The following is a 22,084-nucleotide window of genomic DNA, read 5'->3' as shown; positions in this document are numbered from 1 at the left end:
AGGTGGGAATCCCTGGGTGGATAATTGAACTTTTCAAAGAATCCAAAGCCAAACAATAATGTCAGATAATTCAGAAGTCTTTATTTGTCCTCTTGTGGGAGAAGGGATTGTGAGAATCTTTATTTATTTATTTACTTAATGTATTTTTAACATGGATGTAAAAGAACATGAACACACAAAAATAGCATTTCTAATTTTAGAGAATCTTTTCTGAGTGAAATAATGAAGCTGTAATTTGGAAGAATAACCAGGAAATAGCCCCACTTATTCTACCTATTTTAGAGTAATTCCCTTCTCCAATTCATAGTCTCTGAGGGTGCTCACGATCTCACAGACACAAGAGAACTCAGTGAAGATCGAAGGTACTGATAACTGTAAGCCCCTTGGCAAGATAACTGAAGAGATTAGAAAGGTTTTAGTGTGGGTGTAATAATACCCTGATTAAAATCAGGTGATGAATCAGGGAGTGCACAAGAATAATGAACTGAGATGCAACCGGCTGGACCCAGAGCTGTAAGCTTATAGGTTATAAAAGCAGGCAAGATACAAAGTAGGCAATGGCTACAAACAAATCATGGTCAAGGAGACAATCATTCATCCCAGCTAAAACCATCCAGGTGAGGCAGTCTGCCAAAGTGATTACTTTGTACCCTTCTGGATGTCTTCTGATATGTCAGGGACCGTGATGGAGGTGAAAAGATGTCAAGTAAAGGAGCAGCTGGAGAAGATAAACCCTAAGGGGTAGTGGAGGTGGGAGTCAGAGGTGACAGTAAGCAAGGACTCAGTTGTGAAGATCAAATTCAGCCCAAAGAGAAGTTACTGATCCTCTGGCTTCTCCGAAAATCCCATGAGTAATTTCTTAGTAATGATTTGGGGTTTTGTTTCCATGAACCTGCTTTGTACCTCATGGGCAAAAAGCACCAGGTCAAGGAAAGATACAGAGGATCATATATCCACCAAAGCCATATTTCAAAAATGAAAGTGAAAGGTATTCCAAGATTAAAAACTACAAGAAGACTGGGGAAAGTGTGTTTAGCGGAGAGAAGCATCCTGTCCTGAAGGAAGAGTGAGTGCAAAGCCCCAAGCAAACCATGACAGAGGGGGGAGGGGGATCACAGTCCTGTTGGAGAAGCTGCTTAGAGGAGATACCAAAAGCCAGCAATGGGGGAATATGCTGCTCTGTGGTTGTGTCATTAGCAAAGGGACCACCTGGCAATTCTGGAATAAACAAATGTTTCTTCATTTGCAATATGCTCCCAGGGCCATTTCCAAAGATTTTAAATGGATGTCCATGAATGATTTCATGAGGTTCACCAGCAAACAGATACATGAGAGGTCTATTATGTGTGTAGGGTCTCCCTCTGTGTGGTATTTTTCAATAGCAGGTTTCTTTATTGCTAATTAAAATAAATATGAAATCCAAAAAGATGGAAAACTGAAAGGAAGTTAATTAAAATATAAGTTGTAAAAAAACACAAATAACCAGAAAGTAAGTAGATCTAAGTTATTTCCTAATGAAACAAAATTTAAGACCCTTGGTGTGTAGCAATAGGATTCCTGACATCTCCACGCATCTGGAGGACTGGGGAGAGAAGTGGCCTCCAGATTATAAAAGCTCCTGGAAACATCTCCAAAAGGCAGACTCTTAGGGATCTTGGGCTCAATAGGTCCAAACTAAACTCTTAACTTTCACCACCCCAGACCTGCCTTTCCGCTGGTTTCAAAAATGGTTTCATCGATCCAATTTCTAGTTGTGTGCATTTTGAAGTTCTCTGTTATTTTTATTTTTTTATTTTATTTGATTTCAACTTAATTAGCATTTACTATATTATTAGTTTTAGAGGTAGAAGTTGGTGAGTCATCCGTTGCATATAACACCCAGTGCTCATTCCATCATGTGCTTTCCTTAATGCCCATCCCCCCCACCCCCAGCATTCCTCAGTTTGTTTCCTAGAGTTAAAAGTCTCCTACGGTTTGCCTCCCTCTCTGTTTTTAACTTATTTTAGTTTGCTTTTACTTTTAAAGATTATTTATTTACTTATTGGACAGACAGAGATCACAACTAGGCAGAGAAGCAGGCAGAGAGAGAGAGAGAGAGAGAAAGGGAAGCAGGCTCCCCGCTGAGCAGAGAGCCCAATGCGGGGCTCGATGCTGGGACCCCGGGATCATGACCTGAGCCTAACGCAGAGGCTTTAACCTACTGAGGCACACAGGCGCCCCGGTTTGCTGTTACTTTTAAAGGTTGCTGCTCGGCCCGCCTAAGAGTACAGGTGCTCTTACCAGATGATGGATCACAGCCTGTAACTCAGAAAAGGAACCGGCAGCCCTGGCGCTGCCCCAGCCAATGGCAACCCCCCTTTCCCGGAATCCCCAGGGGGGCTGGACAAATTGAGAGCGCAGCCTCTGGCTGGGCTCACCAACACTGTTGCCTGAATAAACTCGGATAAACTCTTCTCAAGAGAAGCCAGTAACTCAAGAGAGGAGGGTTGGGAAGAAAAAGAGAGAGATTTGTTTCTTGTTTGGGCAGCCCGGGCAGGTGCAGGCTCAAACTTTAGCTACGGACCTCTCGTGCCCACAAGAGGGACACCTAGAGTTTTATAAGGAGAGTTTGTGGGGGAGGGGGTGTTGCTGCAAGAGCGCAGGCAGAAAGCACGCGGTTAGGGGCGGTCACCTGGGCGGCGAATGGGGCGTGTGGAGTGTGGTCTTCTGGGCGGTCCATTGTTAGTGGGATTTTTCTGGTCTGACCGTTGAAACTTTGGGGTCATTGCAAAACACTTTTATCAGTGCCTCCTAAAATGCATAAGAAATAAGCACAATGGGATTTAGTGCAAGAGTTAAGCGGTCTTGGGGCGCCAAGGTGGCTCAGTTGGTTAAGGGGCTGCCTTTCGCTCAGGTGGTGATCCCAGGGTACTCCAAGTTACCGGAGCCCCCCAATCCGGCTCCCTGGAGCCTGCTTCTCCCTCAGCTCCTTCTCCACTCGCGCTCGCTCTCTTTCTCTTGCTCACTTTCTCTCTCAAATAAATAATTTTATAAAGAAAAAAAAATGAGTTAAGTGGTCTTGTCTGTTTTGGGTTTTAACTCTTGCGGTCTGTGGTTAAGCCAGAGGGTTCACGAGCAGTAGGAAGGTATGGGTGGTTTGGAATCTCTTGAGTGTTTCTTGGGACATATATACAATGACTTTTTATAAATATTTGATGAATATTAGATATAATTAAATGCATATAAATTTAAAAATATGTTTATAAATACTTTGTAAATATAAAATAGGTATATGAATATTTATAAATAATTACATAAAATTTATATGAATTATACGATTTGTATCTAGACAAAGGAGGTAGTTGGGGGTATGGGCTTTGGGTGCGTTGACATGCATATGAATGAGGTACTCTTAAGTGAGTTGTTTGCTCCCTCCAGAAATTGTCTAGTCTCTCCAGAGTCAGCAAGGCCCTAGGTGTCAACACATCAGGAAATTAAAAGGCATGGCTAATACAAAAAAAACCCATGTGAATTCAGTAAGTGCCAACTGTTTACCATAAGGTGATGTGTATCAACTGCAGTTTTAATTCCATAAAATAGAGTTGAAAATTTACATCTTGGTAGTCAATTACAGCCTACATGCAGGCATTCTGGACCTTTTCTCTATTCAATGGTAAACCTAGCTCATTCTGTATGCATGAATTGGCATGTTCTTTGGGTTTAAATTTTTATCTCTCCAACGCTTCTGAGTTGTCTGATGGTGAGTCCAGGTCTACGAAGGTTCTGTCCTTATCTTTCACCTCCCTTAAATAATTTATCTCTAGGATGGTGGAAACAAAATTTATGGGAATCATCTAGAGGGCAATATCACCCAATATCAGACATAAAAATATTCTGAATTGGTGGTTAAAGTAAGATGATGGGGTGCCTGGGTGGCTCAGTGGATTAAAGCCTCTGCTTTCAGCTCCAGTCATGGTCCCGGGGTCCTGGGATCGAGCCCCGCATCAGGTTCTCTGCTCAGCGGGGAGCCTGCTTCCCTTCCTCTCTCTCTGCCTGCCTCTCTGCCTACTTGTGATCTCTGTCAAATAAATAAATAAAATCTTTTTTAAAAAAAGTAAGATGACATTATCATTACGTTGTCTTCTAAAATAGGTCTGCAGAAAATGCTAATTGATAGATGGGTGTCAAGTAGGTCATGCAAATTGGAAAATCTTTTTTTTTTTTTTACATTTGATCCCAAAAAGCAAGGGAACTATAAAGTTCCCTATTCCATTAACAGTTATTTGGCAGTTTAACTCTGCAAAGTATTTTCATATCTCTTTTCACAACATTTTGATCCTTATTGTGAAATATAATGTATATACACAAAATGTATAAACAAATATATACAATCAATGAATAGTTATGTAATCAGTGTTCACACATTTACAACCCAAGTGCAGTAAAAGATGCTTCCAGATCCAGAAACGTCACATACGCGTTTCTCATCACACAGGTTAATTCTCCAGACTTATCCAGTATCCCGAATTTCTGATAATCATTTACCAATTTTCTTTACAATTTTTTAACCGATGTATATCTCTCTCTATACCCTTAAACAATATAGTTTAGTTTTGCTATTAGACAAAATCAACTCTATTGATATATAATTCACATACAATGACATCATTTGAAGTTATATATATTTGATGAATTTGGCATGGAAACTCAACCACAATCAAGATGTAGAACATTTCCATGACTCCCTCAAAGTTCCCAGTCAATCCCCCATCCCCAATTCCAGACAAGTATATTCTGCTTTCTGTCACTATAATTAGCTCTGTGTAGAGGAGGTCCTATAGTTAGCTAGTCCTTATGGTCTGGCTTCACTCACTTAACGTGCCTTTGGGAACCGCCCATGCTGCTGCACGAATCAAGAACGCATTTCTTTTTCATCTCTCAGTTGTAGTCCGTTGCACAGATGTTACTATTTGTTTATACATTCACAAATTGATGGACGTTTTAGTTATTTGAGATTTGAGGCTATTACATACAAAACCTCTATGAACATTAGCATTTCACATTTTTGAACTTTTTCTCCACAACTTTTAAATTGAAAAAATTTAGATCTACAGAAAGGTTGCAGGAATAGTCCAATGGACTTGTGTGCCCTTCATCTAGATTCACCATTTATTAACTCTGTGCTAGATGTGCTTTAATGAACTATTATCTATCATCTATCTATCACCTATCTGCCTATCTGTTTATCTCTCACACACTCTTCATTGTTCATCCATCTGAGAGTAGGTAGGACATTTTTTTAAAATTTTATTTATTTATTTGATAGAGAGAGACAGCAAGAGAGGGAACACAAGCAGGGGGAGCAGGAGAGGGAGAAGTAGGCTCCCTGCTGAGCAGGGAGTCCCATGCGAGGCTCCATCCCAGGACCCAGGGATCAAGACCTGAACCAAAGGCAGATGCTTAACGACTGAACCACCCAGGCTCCCCCACAAATTGTTTTGGATACTTGATTTTGCTTATGGAGAGATAGTTTTGTAGTCTTGTGTGTATGTGTATGTGTGTGTGTGTGTGTGTGTGTGTGCGTGCATGTGAGTATGTTTTCTCACAAGAATAAAATATGAAAGACTCATCCAAGCTGTTGTACACAGCTCTTGTTGGCTCATCTTCATGGATGTATGTTTTCTGTTTTTCTGTCATAACGATACACCACAGTTGTATTCTTCTAACCTATTTAGATGGGCATTTGATTATTTTCATTTTGGGCAATTACAAAAAATTGTGAAGGCATAAACATGCAAACAAGCATGCGACTGGGTTGGATATACACTTACAAGTGCAACCCCAAGGGTGTTTGTGTTCTCAGCTTTGTTATTTGTGCTGAACTGTTTTTCAGAATTTTTGCAACAATGTACACTCACACCAGCAGTGTATGATTGTTCTAGTTTCTCCATATTTTCACCAACGCTTAGTGACGGATTTAAAAATATGCCCCAATCGGATATGCACATAGTAATATCTCCTTATTCATTTAGATTGCATCTTCCTGATCCCTAATAAGCGTGAGGACTTTTTCCTGTTTAAAAAATTATCAGGATTTTCAATCGGAGAAAAACTATCATATGATCTCCCTGATATGACGAAGTAGAGATGCAATGTGGGGGGGTTGGGAGGTAGGAGAAGAATAAATGAAACAAGATATGATCGGGAGGGAGACAAACCATAAGAGACTCTTAATCTCACAAAACAAACTGAGGGCTGCTGAGGAGATGGGGGTAGGGGGAGGGTGGTGGGGTTATGGACATTGGGGAAGGTATGTGCTATGGTGAGTGCTGTGAAGTGTGTAAACCTGGCGATTCACAGACCTGTACCCCTGGGGCTAATAATACATTACTTGTTTATAAAAAATAAAAAAATTTAATGAATAAAAAAAGGAATTAAAAAAATTATCAGGATTTTAAGATGCACGTGGAAACACTGTGATATAGACTGCTGTGGTCATAACTGCATAAAATGGGTTTGCGTGTGGCTAAGGATTGCAATGCAATACGCAAAATAGGTGATATATTAATTTCCTGGGGCTTTTATAACAAAGTATGGTACATTGAGTGCTTTAACCACAGATATTTGTTGCCTCACAGTTTGGGAGGACAGAAGTCCCAGATCAAGGTGTCAGCAGATCAGTTCTTTCTGGTGGGCGTGAGAAAGCGGTCTGCGGCCAACCACTCTCCTGGCTTCTGTGATATTTTGGCAATCTTTGGTGTTCCCTGACTTGTAGAAGCTTCACCTCAACGTCTACTTTTATCTTCACATGATATTTTCCTTGTGTGTAATTCCCATTTTTTTGGTAAGGACACTACTCATATTGAATGAGGGGCCCACTCTACTCCAGTGTGACTTGATCTTAACTGATTACATCTGCAATGACCCTATTATCAAACACCGTCACATTCTGAGTTCCTGGGGGTAAGGGCTTTCACACATGAATTTGGGGAGGACGAGGGTTACAACTCAACTCATAGCAGATGGCTAGGTGATGTTTCTTTTTCTCTCAAGTGCATAGTATTGATGTTGGCAACACAGCAGAGAATAATGGGCAAGACTGCTTGGTGTAAGAAAGGATTAATTTACATCCTAGCTGTGCTTTTTATTAGCCTTGTGTTTTCACCATGCCAAGCTTTTCATTTTTTGAACAGTCACTATTTTGGACATTTTTGTGTGTGTGTGAAGATGAAATGATAGAGTACGTAAAGGGCATTTCATCATGTTTGACAAACAGAGGGCAGTCAATAAGTGCTAGCTCCTTCTTCCTTATATTCAACATTTAAACCTTTAAAATAATAAATAGGTAATTAGCTAGCTAGAGTAATGCATGAATGAATGAATGAATGAATGGGAAGTGGGACTGGCCTCAGTTGCCAAGAGTAGAATCATGCAAATTATTTCCTGGGGTGCCTGGGTGACTCAGTGGGTTAAAGCCTCTGCCTTCAGCTCAGGTCATGATCCCAGGGTCCTGGGATCGAGCCCCACCATTGGGCTCTCTTCTTGGCCTGGAGCCTGCTTCCCTGCCTGTCTCTCTGCCTGCTTGTGATCTCCGTCTGTCAAATAAATAAATAAAATCTTTAAAAAAAATTATTTCCTAAGGCCACATGTCCACAACTGGGCAAACCTAAGATAACTGTTCGCAGAAAGCTGTTAGAAGCCAAGATTGGCAATGGTTTGAGTACAGGAATTTGGATTCGGTTCTGTGTTGTCTTGTGTTTCAACCTCCTCGAGCAGAGATCAAGTTTTCAGGAGAAGTTTGGTGCCCACTGCCTTTGCTCGAGGTGCCCAGGTCCCTTCCCCTATCAGATTACTTGATTGTCGACCATCTAGAGATCTTGGGGCCCCGCACTGAGCCAGGAAGGAAGACAAGTGTGGGAGGGTTGGGGAGGAGGGTGCTTCCTTCTAAGAGCTGGGTAGATCACTCAGAAACCCCTGCAGGGCAGGGGAATCTCAGAGCTGAGTAAACTGCAGCCATGGACGAAGCCAGGCAGTCCCCAAACCCCAATGAGATTACAGCATTGAGAACAAAACTCCCCCCGCAGCAGGGGAACACTGGTGAGTCAAGGAGCTGGGACCAGGGGCCCTTTACTTCAACAAAAGATGGGTGCTGGGTTGCTCTGATTCCCTCATAGATTAGAGGAAGGGAATACCTGGGATGTGAGTCTTCCTGAAGCCCTCTTCATCCCACTGGCCTTCACCCCCATGACTTCTTATCCTAGAAGGATGGGCTTTTTTTCCCAGCCCTTTCTGAGCCCTCCCTATCAGGTGGGTCCAGCAGTGAACCCAGAATACCCCAGGGGATATGGCAGTTTCCTGCAGACTGTCTGAGGCATCTCAGGGGGCAAAAGAGTGTATATCCTTGGGGAAAGGGAGGCTGACCTGGTTTCCTCTAGGGCTATGGGGACAGACATCCCAGGACAAGACCTGGAAGTATCTCTGCCTCTTCGTGTCCCTGATCCTGCTTCTCGTGGTCATTATCTCCAGTGTGGTCCTGTCTGAAGGTAAGGCATGTGGGCCAGTGGGAACAGGGTGACCACAGGGAAGCAAGCACACTAGCTCCCAACCTGCAAAGGCAGGTCTACAAGGCCAGTGCAGGGGTGGCTGGTCTGTGTCCCTAGGGGGATCATAGTGATAGCAGAGTGGAGCTCACCTACCCATCAGTCTCAGAGGCATTTGGGAGCTGTATGGACTGAAGTCAGTCTGAGTCATTGGTGAGTGTCTCCCCAAAGTTCATCCCTGACTTGGACTAAAACTCCAGGCTCCCTTCTAACAACTATAGAGAGCTAGTTCAACAGAACCTCCTAAATAGAAGTCCTGCCTCACTGCTCACTAGTTGGTGCCTTGGACAGGGCCTCTACCTCTTTCTCTGGGCCTCAGTTTCTTCATCTGAAAAATGGGGGGGGGCATTTTGGAGCCTCAGAAGGCCTTGCCCTGGGAATGGGAGAAAGCCTTGGCTTTGAGGAACAGGGAGAGACCCCAGGGAAGTTCTGGGGTCCAGGATACCTGGTTGCACCTCTCCCCAGTACTGAAGAGGACAAAACAAATGCAGAAGGAAGTCTTCCAACTCAAAGAAAAAGGTGAGTGGGGTTCTATATGTTTGGCCTCCTGCCCCTCAACCGTATCTCCTCTCTCTGCCAAGACCTTCACCAGCCCTTTCTCTTTGGGCCTCCCAGTAACTCAGGGACTGGGAGATGCTGGGCACGACCGGGACTTCATCCGGGGAGAAGTGTTCCGACAAATGAAGGCTGTACTGGCAGGCAACGGTAAGGAGAGTAGGTGGAGAGGGAAGAGGCTGTGTTCCTTTCAGCACCTGTTAACATTGGGGCTGCCCACAGCAGTGGCTCTCAGAGGGGCACCCCAAAGCCAATGGCTTCTCAGATCTTCTTAGGAAGTTCAGGTGACGTGATCAAATCATATTTGTATTGGAGGGCTCCCAGGAAAGCAAGACCTTTGAGACAGCAAGACCTCTCTGGGCTTGTGGTTGTATATGACCTTGGGCAACCCATTTAAACCATTCTGAGCCTCAGTTTCTTCAGCTGTAAAATGGGGATAATCAACAGTATTTTCTCCAAGACAGGCGGTCAGGATCCAGAGCTGCCACATTTAATAACACACTAGTGTGTTACAAAATGTGGTCGGTTCATAGCAGCATGTTACAAGTCCTGGAGAATTCGCCACAGTGTACATTCCTTGTTCCCAAACAACCATTGGGATCAGATGCTTCTGAAGGGGGTGCTCTCGGCGTCACACCTTTTTTATATAAGTGGACGAGTGGATATCATTCACAAAATATACAAGCAAATCTCATTATTCATGTAGCTACGTTTTATAAAATCCCTGCAAATGACAAACTGGTGCATATTGAATCATTGCTCCTAGAGGGGAAATAACAGCGTTAGGTTTATTTAAGCCTCTGGCCATAACGTTTGGTCAATCGATCAAGACATAACCCTGTTTTTGTGTGTTTCTGTTTAAATAGCTACTGTTTCATTAACATTCAACTCATGGCCAGCAGCACTATCACTCATGTCTGAAAGAAACTTATCTAATGCACATACATTTTCTCGATAAGGCATATTGCAACCTTCGTGCTCATTTAGGAACACCGACAGCACTTCTGCCTTATACTTGAGGGTCAAGGTTCTTTTTATTTTTAATTTTATCATATTTTTTACGATTTTACTTATTTTTATTTACTTTTTTTTACTTTATTTTTTATTTACTTTATTTATTTTTATTTATTTATTTTTATTTACTTTATTTATTTACTTTCTTATTATTTATTTGAGAAAGAGGGAGATAGAGAGATAAAGAGAGAGAGAGCATGAGTGGGAGGAGGGGCAGAACGACAAGCATATTCCCTAATAAGCACAGAGTCCAATGCTGGACCAGGAGACCGTGAGATCTCCTGAGGATCCAGGACCCTGAGACCATGACTTGAGCCGAAGTCAGACTCGTAACTGACTGAGCCACCCAGGCACCCCAAGAGACTTTTTAAACAGCAAAATCACCGACAGAAAGCATAAAAATGTGAAAATCATAGCACAAAATAGTCCAGGGAAAGAACATTTGTTTACAGTCTGAGAGGTGGAACAAGAAGGCAGAGCTTTGCCTTATTTTACCTCAGACTCAAGCTTTTTGTTGCTGTATGCATCTCTGTGAGTGACAAGGAAAGCTTCGTAAGTATTGATTTTGAGGTTACCAATATATTTGAGTCAGTAGGAGAATTTGCAAATATGGAATCTGCAAATAAGAAGGATTAATTTGGGGTGCCTGGGTGGCTCAGTGGGTTAAAGCCTCTGCCTTCAGCTCAGGTCATGATCCCAGGGTCCTGGAATCGAGCACCGCATCGGGCTCTCTGCTTGGCGGGGAGCCTGCTTCCCTCTCTCTCTGCCTGCCTCTCTGCCTGCTTGTGATCTCTGTCTGTCAAATAAATAAATAAATAAATAAATAAATCTTTAAAAAAAAGGATTAATTTGTGTGTGTGTGTGTGTGTGTGTGTGTGTCTGTTCACTAACTGGATATAGATGAATGAGACGAGAATCCCCTCTATCACTCCTTAGCCCTCGCTGCCAAGTTCCTACCTAACTCTCAGGAACCACTGTAATTATATTATGTGGTTATATGTGTTTTCCCTTAGAGCACAGTTTCTTAAACTAAGCACTATTGACCTTCGGGGCTGCATCATTATTTGCAATGAGGGACAGTGGGGGATTGTCCTGTGGATTGTAGGGTGTTTGGCATCATCTCTGCTGTTGACCCACCACGTGTGAGAACCCTGCCTGAGGTCAGAAAACTGAAAGAGGTCTCAGTTGTTGCTCAATGTCCCTTGGGGGCAGAGTTGTCCCTGGTTGAGAATCACCACTCTGGAGTTTCTTCAAGCAAATGAGGATGTCAAACACATGTCCCTCTATTTTATACAAAAGTAGGCTATTAACTCCACAGTGTTCTTTGGATCTCTTTTCCCCACCTCATAGGATATCCATAGCATTTTACTATTTCCTTCTGATACTACTCAATGATGGGAAGCACCAACTTACCAGGTAGTGAATTTCCAGCTGCTGGGTGTGCTCAAAGGGAGGCCATTGGGAATGTGACCAGGGGGTGATGGGTAACACAGCTCTTCACTGGATGAAAAACTGGACATGCCAATTTTGCTAATGGCTCCATTCCCACAGAAACCTCTTGTGAGCCTTGCCCCCTGGGCTGGAAGGTCTTTCAGGGCTCCTGCTACTTCTTCTCCCCGGACAAGCTCACCTGGACCCAGGCTAATGATTCTTGTGTCCAGAAGCAAGCTCACCTGGTTGTCATCAACAGCCGAACAGAGCAGGTGGAAAAAGGGAAAACCAGAATCTTAGCAGGTTGGGGGAGGTATTATAAAAGAATTTGGGGGTTCATATTTTTGTCTCTTTTGGATCTAGCACAATACTTCTAGTATGCTCTTCAAGACCTGCCTCCTCTTGCCTCTACCCAACCTCACGGCTATGACATGCAGGGAATAGACTCTCTGCTCTGTGGTCCTGCCTCCAAGCTCTGATCCTTAGGTCCCTCTGCTTGGAGCACTCTTACTCTTGCTATCTGTGTGGAGAGCTTTTACTCACCTGTCAAAACCCCAATGCAAACATCCCTTCTCCATATTCTCTCATGACATCATCAGAGGTTTCATCATAGAACTTCACACTGCATCAGGTTTACCTGCTTATAAGCCTGGGACTGGATCTAAACAATCTCAGGAACAAGGCTTGGATCAAAGTAGGGCATCAAGAATGTCCTTGGAGTTGGGTTTCCAGCCAGAGATATTCCTATGGCTTACAGATCAAACCCCTTGCTCTGACATGCATTGACCTTAAGAAACATTCACAGCCAGTATTTGTCCAGTACTTCTTTCTACATACATATACCTCACACAATTGATTCTTCTGATCTGGAGGCTATACTAGGATATACTCTTCTAATCTGATCTGATTTTCTTTGCTTCGTACAGATGGGGACACCAAGGGGTGGGTTACTTGTTTGAAGACATACAACATGCTCATAGTGGGTCTGGAGTTCACATCAGGATATAAAGTACTGTGCATGGCTGTCTCTGTCTGCTGCCCACCTGAGAGCTCCTCTGTACCTTCGTCCTCTTGCAAATCCCAGACACTCCAACCTCTGTCCTTTCAGCTTTGATGGAATTTTACGTCGCAGTATGCCTTTTCCTCCTAGGGCTTCCTGACATCAACTGGGAAGGTGACATCCTGGATAGGCCTTTTCAAAGAGGGCCAGAAAGGCAACCACAAGTGGATGGATGGCTCAACCCCCACCTACATGTGAGTCTCCCTGTCTGCAATGCAGGTACCCCTAATCATCCACGACAGTCCCCTACCCTCAAGAGATTGGCAGGACTTTTGATGAGTGAGTTGATGACCACTCACTATTTACCTGCAGCAACTCCCAAACAACATGCCACAATTTCTATCAGACCAGCTATTGTTATTTTGTTACTTGGGGAGAGTATTCCAATTTAAATGCTTGAGAAACGATAGATTCAATGTTGCAGGACCTCCCAGGACTTCTCAGAACCTTGAAGGTGCTAATATGCAGGTTGGGCCTCTTCAGGAGTATAATAATGCAGCACTTGTCAGCTGTATGAGTTTCTTATGGACTCTGTAAGAAAGAGCCACAAACTGTGTGGCTTAACACAACAGAAACTTATTCTTTCACAGTTCTGGAGGCCAGAAGTCCCAAACCGACATGTCAGCAGGGCTGCATGTCCTTCAAAGACTGTAGGAGGGGATCTTCTCCTGCCTCCTCCAGCTTCTGGCCACTTCAGATATTTCTTGGCTCATAGGCCCATCATTCCAATCTTGGTCTCTGGGGCCACACACCCTTCCCTTCCCCCGTCTTCTCTCTTCTGTCCCTTATAAGGACACTTGTCATTGGATTTAGGATTCACTCAATTAATACAAGATGATCTCATCTCAATATCCTTCACTTAATTTCATTTGCAAAGATCTTTTTCCCAAATAAGGTCACATTCACAGATACCTGGGGTTAGGATGTGGGCATATATTTTTGGTGGAGACAATATTGAACCCAGATGTCTTCCTGGAGGTTACCTGCCCTGCCCCACACTCTTTGTTTTTCTTTGGATGTTTCCATCTGCTAGCATCACCTTTCCCTGTCTGGCAAACTGCCCTGGATGGCTCCAGGCTAAGGGCAGAATTCATCTCCTTGGTAAACTCATCTGCTGTCTGAGCACATACAGTATATCTTACAATGCACTGGTCATCACATCCTCAGAATGTGCTCCCATTTTGCAAAAGAGGAGAACAGAGACTCAGAAATTAAGTAAGTAGCTTTTGGCAGAGCTAGATCTTGGACTGGGTAAAATCTGACTTCAGAGTAAATGCTCTTCAGAGAGGGGGAGAGGGTCAGTGGGATGAGGCAATCAAGAGAGTGGTCCCAGAACTTGGAGATCCTCAGCTTCTCTGAAGACTGTTGCCTGCTGCCACTCTCATTTGAGCTCCATTTCTCTACTCAGAAAAAAAGAAATGGGAACGGGTTGACCAGAGGCCTGGAAGATGGGCTCGAGAAATGACTCATTGGAGGCCTCAAGACCCTCAGGGCCAGACCCTCACTCATAGAGAGCAGGGCTGGGGGTGCTCAGGCACTGGCCCATCTACTCAGGGATTTTGTGGGCATCTCTTTACAGCAACTGGGACTCCAAGGAACTACCTGATAATATAACTGCCCCAGCCTGCATGCTGATGCACAGCTATGGACATTGGAGTGACTTCTCTTGTGAATTAGGGAGATTTGCTTTCATTTGTGAGAGGCGCCAGAACTGTTGACCCAAGCCCTTATATCCACACCCTGGGATAATGTAGATCCCATGATACACAGCCTCAGGGCCCATCCTTTTCTTTTCTGGATTCTGAGTTCACAGCGGCAACAATAAAGGACCTTTCTCCAAAGCCTAGTATCCCTCTCTTGGCATTGTGCTTGCTCACCCTTTCTTTCCTTTCCTGATTTCTGCTGAATCGAGGAAGTACCCCAGAAGCAGGGCTCATCCCTGCAGAAGGATTATAATTCTTAATTCCCATTAAGGCCAGGCTCAGCCATGATTATGCTTGGGCCAACGAAGTGTGTTGGGAATTGACATGTGCCACGAGTAAGCAGGAATCTTAAGAGTTTTATGTGGTTCTTCCATCTTTATTTTGCTCTTGCCACAAGACCAGCTCTTCCCAGAGAGGGAAGCTTCTTCAAATTTGCAATGAAGAAGATCCCCTCAAGCAGAGCTTCTGCTGGCCTGCAATGACCATAAACATGACAAAGACATGGAGCTCTGTGGTTATCAGCCACCATGATTTTGAGGTCACCAGTTGTTACTTCATCATACTTAACCTAAACTGACCAATACAGAGGACCAAGTTTCATTTCTATTCCTTCATTGGGCCCAAATCACCCGGTACCGTGTATACAGTCTACTCAGAGTCTGACTCTTGTTTTCCTCTTAGAGACCTTCATTAAATTTTATGGTCTATATTGTACAGATGCAGTGGATCTCTATCCCATTTAAAAAAATCCTTCAATCCCTTAATTGTGTCTGACCTTCTTCTGTTAATTCCAAAACCTATGTGAGTTTCCTCCACATTTGCAAGCCTGGATTCCTGAGACCGAGATCATTGAGAAGATGCAGGCATCAGCCATTAGGATTAGTCATGGCCATTCCCTGGACCTGGTCCAGGCTCACTTACTTATACATCTTTCACTCATGGTTACATAGACATGTTACAGTAAAGCTCGGGTCTGTCGGAACAATTGTTCTCTAACAAATGCTATTTTGAATTAGGTAAAACACCAATTTGGTCCCTGCTATCTCTTTCCTTAATTCTGAAACTGTATGGGAATGAGATGCACATCTGTATCCTTGATGCAGAGAAGAGAAACATAAAATGCGATTCTCTTCTAGGACCATGGAGATGAGCTGTCAGAAACTAGGAGTGGGTCTTGCTCTTTGCTCAAAAAGTTTAGCTGAAGTTCAGCTATTGTAAAAATGCAGGTAGACCAGATGTCTCATGATGATTTGGTGAAGTAGGTCAAACCATGTGCTTTTTCAGGATGCATTTTGCAATTGCTGTAGTGAGTAAAAACTCATAAGTACTTATAACATGTCAAACAGAGTGATTAAGAACTGGGATAGACACACCTGGTACCAGGATGCCTTCCTGGGGCTTTGTAGTTTGTGGCAGAGGGGGAGCTGATAGAACAGGTGTACAGAGCAAGATGGAGTCACTCATGTCAAGAAGTAACTTATGCCAAGCATTGACATAAGCAGCCAAGGGTGTTGCTGCTTAGACCAGATATCGCTGAAACCAACACAAGCTGATGGCTTCCAGATCTGGTAACCAGCTGAACCAAGGCCCAAGACTGATTAAACTCCTTTTAAAAAGAAGCATTTTTGCAACAAACTGTCAGAAAATCCAAACGCTGCACTTTCACATCTGACCACACCAAAAAAGGCAATTGCCTGCAAAAAGTCTGCATGACTGATCTCTGAACACAACAGAGGTCCTCCATTGTTTGAACATAATAAGCAGGAGGGCAGAGAGCTGACCCAGTACGGACCAAAGCCTCCTCCCAACTGCATGCTCACAGGCTGACTTTGCATTTGATTTCATAACTTCTTACCCCTGTTGTTTCTGGGTTGTGGTACCACTTTGCCTTGGGCTTTGCTTTGTGTGACGTGTATGAAGCCAAGTTAAATATGTAGTAAAATTCCAGTGAATTCTGGATCCTGAAAATGTTTTACAATTATGTTAACCTTGCTTTATGACTGAATAAAGCTGACATAATGGAAAGACACAACATGTGTATGTGCTTCCATAGCATGCTCATGACGGTAGGTTTGAACAAACAACCATGGGACCTGATCCTCACTGGGGATGAGTTCAAATCCAGGAAAATAGTTTTGTCACAGCCCACCCTGACTCTGATATTATATCCATTTATTTCTCCACTATATGTACATCTAGCCCAAGAACTGCAAACACAAATCCATTTCCTTGAAATTAGCATTTATTTCTATGAATCATTAACTCGTATCTTCATAAAACTAGAAGAAACCTCAACTTGGTTGCTGTGTATTTAAATTTCCAGAGCCTGGAATATAGAAATCACTCAATAATGTTTGATGGATGAATGGATGGAGGAGTTCCAAAGGCATAGGGTAAGGTAGGTAGACAGTGAGTTGATTCTATTCACTGGACCCCGGCTGCTACAGGGCTCTCCTCAGTGATGAAATAAGTACCGAGCACTTCCTGAACATTTGCTAAGTACCAGACAGCTTATACATGAGGCAGGTGCTATTGGTGTCCCCATTTTCAGACAGAGAATCAGAGAGATCCAGTCATTGCACCAAGGTCCCACAACAAGGAAGTGGCTCGCCAGGATTTCTACTTGAGTTTGTCTGGTGTGAGTTAGTGCCCTGAGGCACAGAGCCACCCAAACTACTACCTGCAAGTCTCTCTTTGCCTATCAATCTGTGTTAAAGAACCTCAAGAGAGCTGAACAGTTCACACTGGTGGCTAGTTAGTCTTTGTTTAAAGAAGCAAACAAAAAGCCCCCAGAGAATTCAGTGGAGGTGATGTCTTGGGGTAGCAGGAGATTAGGAAAATTGTCTGAATCCACCACCTCCAGCCTTGCTCCCATGCGCTCAGAGCCCGTCTGCCAGGGTCCCTGGGCTCCCTTCCTGGAGGACACAGAGAGGTGAACTGAGTTAGGTTCATCAGGAGTAAGTCAATGGCATGAAAGAGCACAATGGGACCCCTTCCGTGCACAGCCTGCCAAGCCCAGCTGGCATACAAATCCCTAGAAGCCAAGACCATGGTCATTACTGAACAAGTCACAGGATTTTAAGTGACAGCTGGGAACTCATTAAAAGTTGGCGCACAATTCCCCATCTCCACTTCCTTTGTGGAATTTAAAGAGTCCCTAAGGATTGGCCACAGACCTGCAGGAAGATGAGTTTCAGTACACAACTCAAGGCTAGGTAAGTTCGGCTCACTCCAGAGGAATGGTCCCCAGAGTGTTTTGCCACTTAATTTCAAGCTCAGACTTGGTGTTTCATTAGCACCAAGAGAAGTTGGTGGGAAATGGAGGTGACCATTTCTTGACCCATGCAACAGATTCTTGGAGCTCAAAGTGGCTGAGTTCTACAACATGCATCATGGCAGAACCATTGCCCACAAACCACATGGTGCCAAGTGGCTATTGTGAACACCGCATGCTGCTGGGCACAGAGAGGGACAAAGGTCTCCAGAGCTTTGGGAGCAGCTGAGGCTTCTAATTCCACAGTAATGGTCACTGCATTGCATTATAGTATTACCTGATCAACACCTTTGATCCTTCCCCACAGACTAACAGCACTGAGAGGGTAGGACCAGTCTGAATTAGCTTAATATTGTGTGCCCATAGCTGGGTGGTCAATAAAACTGCTGAGAAAACAAACTCATCTCTCATTACAACACTAGAGAAATTAGGTGAGCTGCAAAATCCTCCTGAAATAGGAATGGCTCATCCCTAATTTACCTGAAATTGACTTTTCAGGAGTGACTACTTGACTGACATCATAGTAACCCATCTAACCTCTTGTGTGTATCATAGCCGGTATTTCCTGGTGATGAGTTCCATCCCGTGGCAGTTAGGGTTATGGAGTAGGGTCCTTTTGTTTGGATCCCTGTTTGGCTTTAAACCATCTTGAGCCACTCACTCCTCCTCTCCTGTCCAAGCCCTCTGCCACTTTGGCTTTCTTCCATTCCTGAAATGGACAACCATCTTCCCACCTCACATCCCCAGAACATGCTATTCTCTCTGCCTGATGCACCCTTTCCTCACACTCCAGTCATAGAGGAGAAAGTCTCAGCCGAAATGCCCCCTTCTCCATAAAACCCTGCAATCTGCCCTGCTTTCATAACCCACCACCTTCCCTTCCTCACTCATCTCATATTCTTGTCTAAATTCAGTTATATCTCTTCCACCATCTCCCCTCTACTGTCATGTGCACAGAGGCAGGCATGTCAGTCCTGGTCACTGTGGCCTCCCCAGGGATGGGCTCAGGCATTGTATACACAACTATTGGATACATGCTAGCTAGGGCTGGATGTCCTCTGAGCCAGAGATAAGAGTTATCTGGCCCACAGTGTTGAGGCCAGTCATGCTTATCAAACTAACCAGCTAGTGTGGTCTGTTCGACTTTACCCAGTTATCAAGGAGCAGATCAAGCATGAGGCTTCCTCCCTCCATGTACCAACACACTGCCACCTAGCAAAATGAATGGGGACTTCTTAAGCAAGACGATGACCAAGGATTTGAAGAGTTTTTCAATTGACTTAACTGTCCAGTCTGTAGTTGAATATTGTGCTATACACATTCATGGTGTTCTAGTTTGTGCTAGAGATGGAAAGTGACTGGACCTAAGTGCTAACACTTAAGGCTACCAGGCAAGGAGGGAGAGACAGACAAATGCTGAAATCATTTGTATCCTTGGAGATAAATGTCATGAATGTGCAGTAGACTCTCAGGATGCTACAGGCCCAGTGACTTCCCTGAAACCTATGGAGGTAAAAAGATCCTAAAAGATAATCCACTGACATTTAATGAGTCCTGCCATGTCCATGAGCCTGGGGTCAGATGGAAGACTCACAGGAAACTGCCTCCACATTCCTGAGGTCAGGAGTGCAGTGTCGTGTAGAGAAGTAGGTGCAAGACATTACTCTTGGCGATTGGCTGGGTCTGACCCATCTCTCTGTCTGCAGCTGTGAGTAAAGATTTCGGAACCCAGCAGAGGTTGATGAATGTCTAGGGCAGGAAACAACTAGGACAATATATCTTGGTCATCCCTGCATCAGACCCAGTGCTGAGAACCAGAAATGCCTGAATCCTGCCTGACAGAACAGCTGAGCAAAGCAACAAGGCTGTCCTTCAAAAAGGGACTTTGGTTATTGGTCATTTTATCTCCAGTGACCACACACTGAATGGCACCCAATAGGTGCACAAGAAATACCTGTGAGAAAAATGAAAGCATGGGGCCCACAGTTCAAGAAAAAGGTGGATATGGGTGCTGAGGGTGGTAGACCACACACTTACTGTGTGTCAGGCTCTTTATACAGGTTATGTCTCTTCTTATCATTCCGCACCATTTCATAAAAGAGAAACTGAGGCCCAGAGAGGCCAAGCTGCTTGTCCAGGGTCACAGCGCCCCTTCCAGGCAGGGATGGAAGAAGCCGCTGAACTGAGACTTTGGGCTCCACTCCATCTCCTGATTTCCTGCTGACCCCCTTCTGTGACCTTAGCCTTATACCCTGACTTCTCTGGGCATCCAGAAGTAACAACAAAGATCTTTCTCTTTAGACCTGAATTCATTTCTTGGTTGAACATCTGTTTCTCTAATGACCTTTCTGGACTTGAGTAGTGCCAGGAATTTCCCAGATTGACCTCACATTCTGGGTCTTCGGCTGTGCCAGTGGGCTAGAGCTTAGAGGAGAGTGTTGGGACACTCAGTACAGGCTGACACCTCCATCCAACCCCCATCTGCTGGACACTACAAGGGTGGATCCAAGGTGCCTAAAGTCCCTTCACATTTTGACCTCGTCTGACTTCCCAGACTCCCCCAACCCCACTCTGGACATTTCTCCATGCCTTTTCTTCAGGTGGTTCCTTTGCTGGCCATTCCCTCCCTGACTCTGTGTGCCAGGGACTGTTCATCCTTCAGAGTTCAGCTCAGATGCCACCTCCCTCCCTTCCACTGGCGCTGTAGGGTCTCACAGCACTGTGCATGTGCTTCCTTCACTTTTTCTTTAATGCATTTATTGTGTGTGTATTGTTCCATTTAATATTTACCATTCTGGGGGTTGGGAACACAGGATGCTCCCAATGAGATGCCATCTCTGCCCTCAGGAGGTCTGTTGAAGTCTTGTGAGAGACACACACCCATAACCAGTGATGACAACACCATGTGATGGGGGACTTCAGGGCAAGCTAGGAGTCAGACAGGCCCCTGGCCAAGTCAGTGCTGCAAGGACACAGGATAGGATTCCTGGAGAGGGTGGCATGGGATGTGAGACGGTTGATTGAAGCAGATGGGAGTGGGGTACAAGGGATGCAGTGGGATCTGGGGATGAGAGAGTCTGGTACACTCAAGAAATTGAAAATGCTCCCATCTCATTTTAGCCTACAGATACAGGGTGGAGGTCTGTGTTGGAAGATGGAGAGGGAGCTGAGAGAGGAAACCAGAGAGGCCAAGGACCAGACTGTTGGCTGCAGTGAAGCATCTGGGACTAGGGAGTCATGGCTGGTTCCAAGCAGGGGGGAAGATGGAATGTGGTCTCTTCAGCAGGATCCCTCTGATTCTGTGCAGGAAGCAGGTGCAGAGGTCAGACCTGAAGAAGAGAACTGAATCAGGACGGATGCTGTAAAGGGTCAAGACAGTGTCGCTAGGAAATGCATGCCCACTTGGAACCTCAGAATGTGACCTTGTTTGAAATAATTACACATATAATTAGAGAAGGATCTCAAGATGAAATCATCCTGCGTGCTGGGCCCCAAAATGCTGGTGTCTAATGACTAGTGTCCTTATAAGGAGAGGAGAAGACATACAGACACAAGGACAAGTTCTTGTGAGGGCAGGTAGAGATTGAAATGATGCAGTAAAGTCTGCTGGCAGCCACCAGAAGCCAGGAGAGAGGCATAGGGCTGATCCTCCCTCAGAGCCTCCAGAAGGAATGACCCTGCTGACCCCTGACCCCCAGAACTGTGAGAGAGCACATTCTGGAGTTTGCAGCACCCCGGGTTGCGGCAATTTGTCCTGAGCCCCAGGAAAGTAATGCAAGGGCAAGTGCTGTGTTCTAGGTCAGATGTGCTCACACCCTGCAGGGGGACTGGACACGGGGAGTGGCAGGTGAGTGGACACTGAGCTGCACTGTTCCTCAAGCACAAGGCAAGTCTGGCTGTGGGTAACTGTGATGGCTTGGCACAGCCTCCTCCCTCTCTAAGACCTCAGCCAGGGCAGTTGGGTCCAGAGCAGGGCCATGTCTTAGAGATACCATCTCTGGCCCAACACCTCTGCTTCTGCAGAGGCTAGACAGCAGCTCTTCTGGACCAGTCCCAGGGCCTGGGACCTAGGGTTTCATCACTAAAGCTCTGAGAACCTGCACTTTCCTGTCTGAGAGAGCCCAGGTTGCCTGTTTGTGGGGTGTGGAAGGAGCCTGAGCATTGGGAATGGAGTGTGCCTAGTCCAGCATGCATGAGAACAAAGGACTATGCTCAAAGAGTAGGGGAGGGACACCAGCCTCATGTATTTCTTCCTCTGTCTTGTCACCTCCATCTCCAGACTTAACCATCCTCTGCACAGCCCAGCTGGGAGGCCTTAGGGAAGGTTTGGAGGCTGCAGGTACAGTGGGTCTCAGGGAAGCCTCTGGAAGTCTCCTGAGTCCTTCCCCGCCCAACTCTGAGGCCTGAGGGTGGCCCCGCCCACAAGCTGAGTCAGCAGCCCGCCTCCCCCTGGGAAGCCTTTGGAATG

General features: G+C 44.9%; 1 protein-coding gene across 5 annotated transcripts; it reads left to right on the top strand.

Moving 5' to 3' along the window:
* Window positions 1-7,942: 7,942 nt before the first annotated feature.
* On the top strand, window positions 7,943-14,406 carry CLEC4O (C-type lectin domain family 4 member O). 5 transcript variants are annotated; one of them, XM_032867519.1, is made up of 8 exons: window positions 7,943-8,076; window positions 8,415-8,522; window positions 9,045-9,098; window positions 9,195-9,284; window positions 11,700-11,851; window positions 12,730-12,833; window positions 13,673-13,854; window positions 14,219-14,354. In XM_032867519.1, the coding sequence occupies exons 1-8, from the start codon at window positions 7,995-7,997 to the stop codon at window positions 14,251-14,253; spliced, it is 807 nt and encodes a 268-aa protein (XP_032723410.1). In that variant the 5' UTR covers window positions 7,943-7,994; the 3' UTR covers window positions 14,254-14,354. The 5 variants fall into 5 exon arrangements, with proteins under 5 accessions (XP_032723410.1, XP_032723411.1, XP_032723414.1 ...); XM_032867520.1 differs by lacking the exon at window positions 13,673-13,854 and having other exon boundaries at window positions 14,219-14,406; XM_032867523.1 differs by lacking the exon at window positions 11,700-11,851 and having other exon boundaries at window positions 13,716-13,854.
* Window positions 14,407-22,084: the final 7,678 nt, after the last annotated feature.

Source organism: Lontra canadensis, unplaced genomic scaffold (assembly GCF_010015895.1).
Source record: "Lontra canadensis isolate GAN:19392208 unplaced genomic scaffold, GSC_riverotter_1.0 scaffold35, whole genome shotgun sequence".
Classification (NCBI taxonomy): Eukaryota; Metazoa; Chordata; class Mammalia; order Carnivora; family Mustelidae; genus Lontra; species Lontra canadensis.
This window is presented reverse-complemented; position numbering and strand designations above follow the sequence as displayed.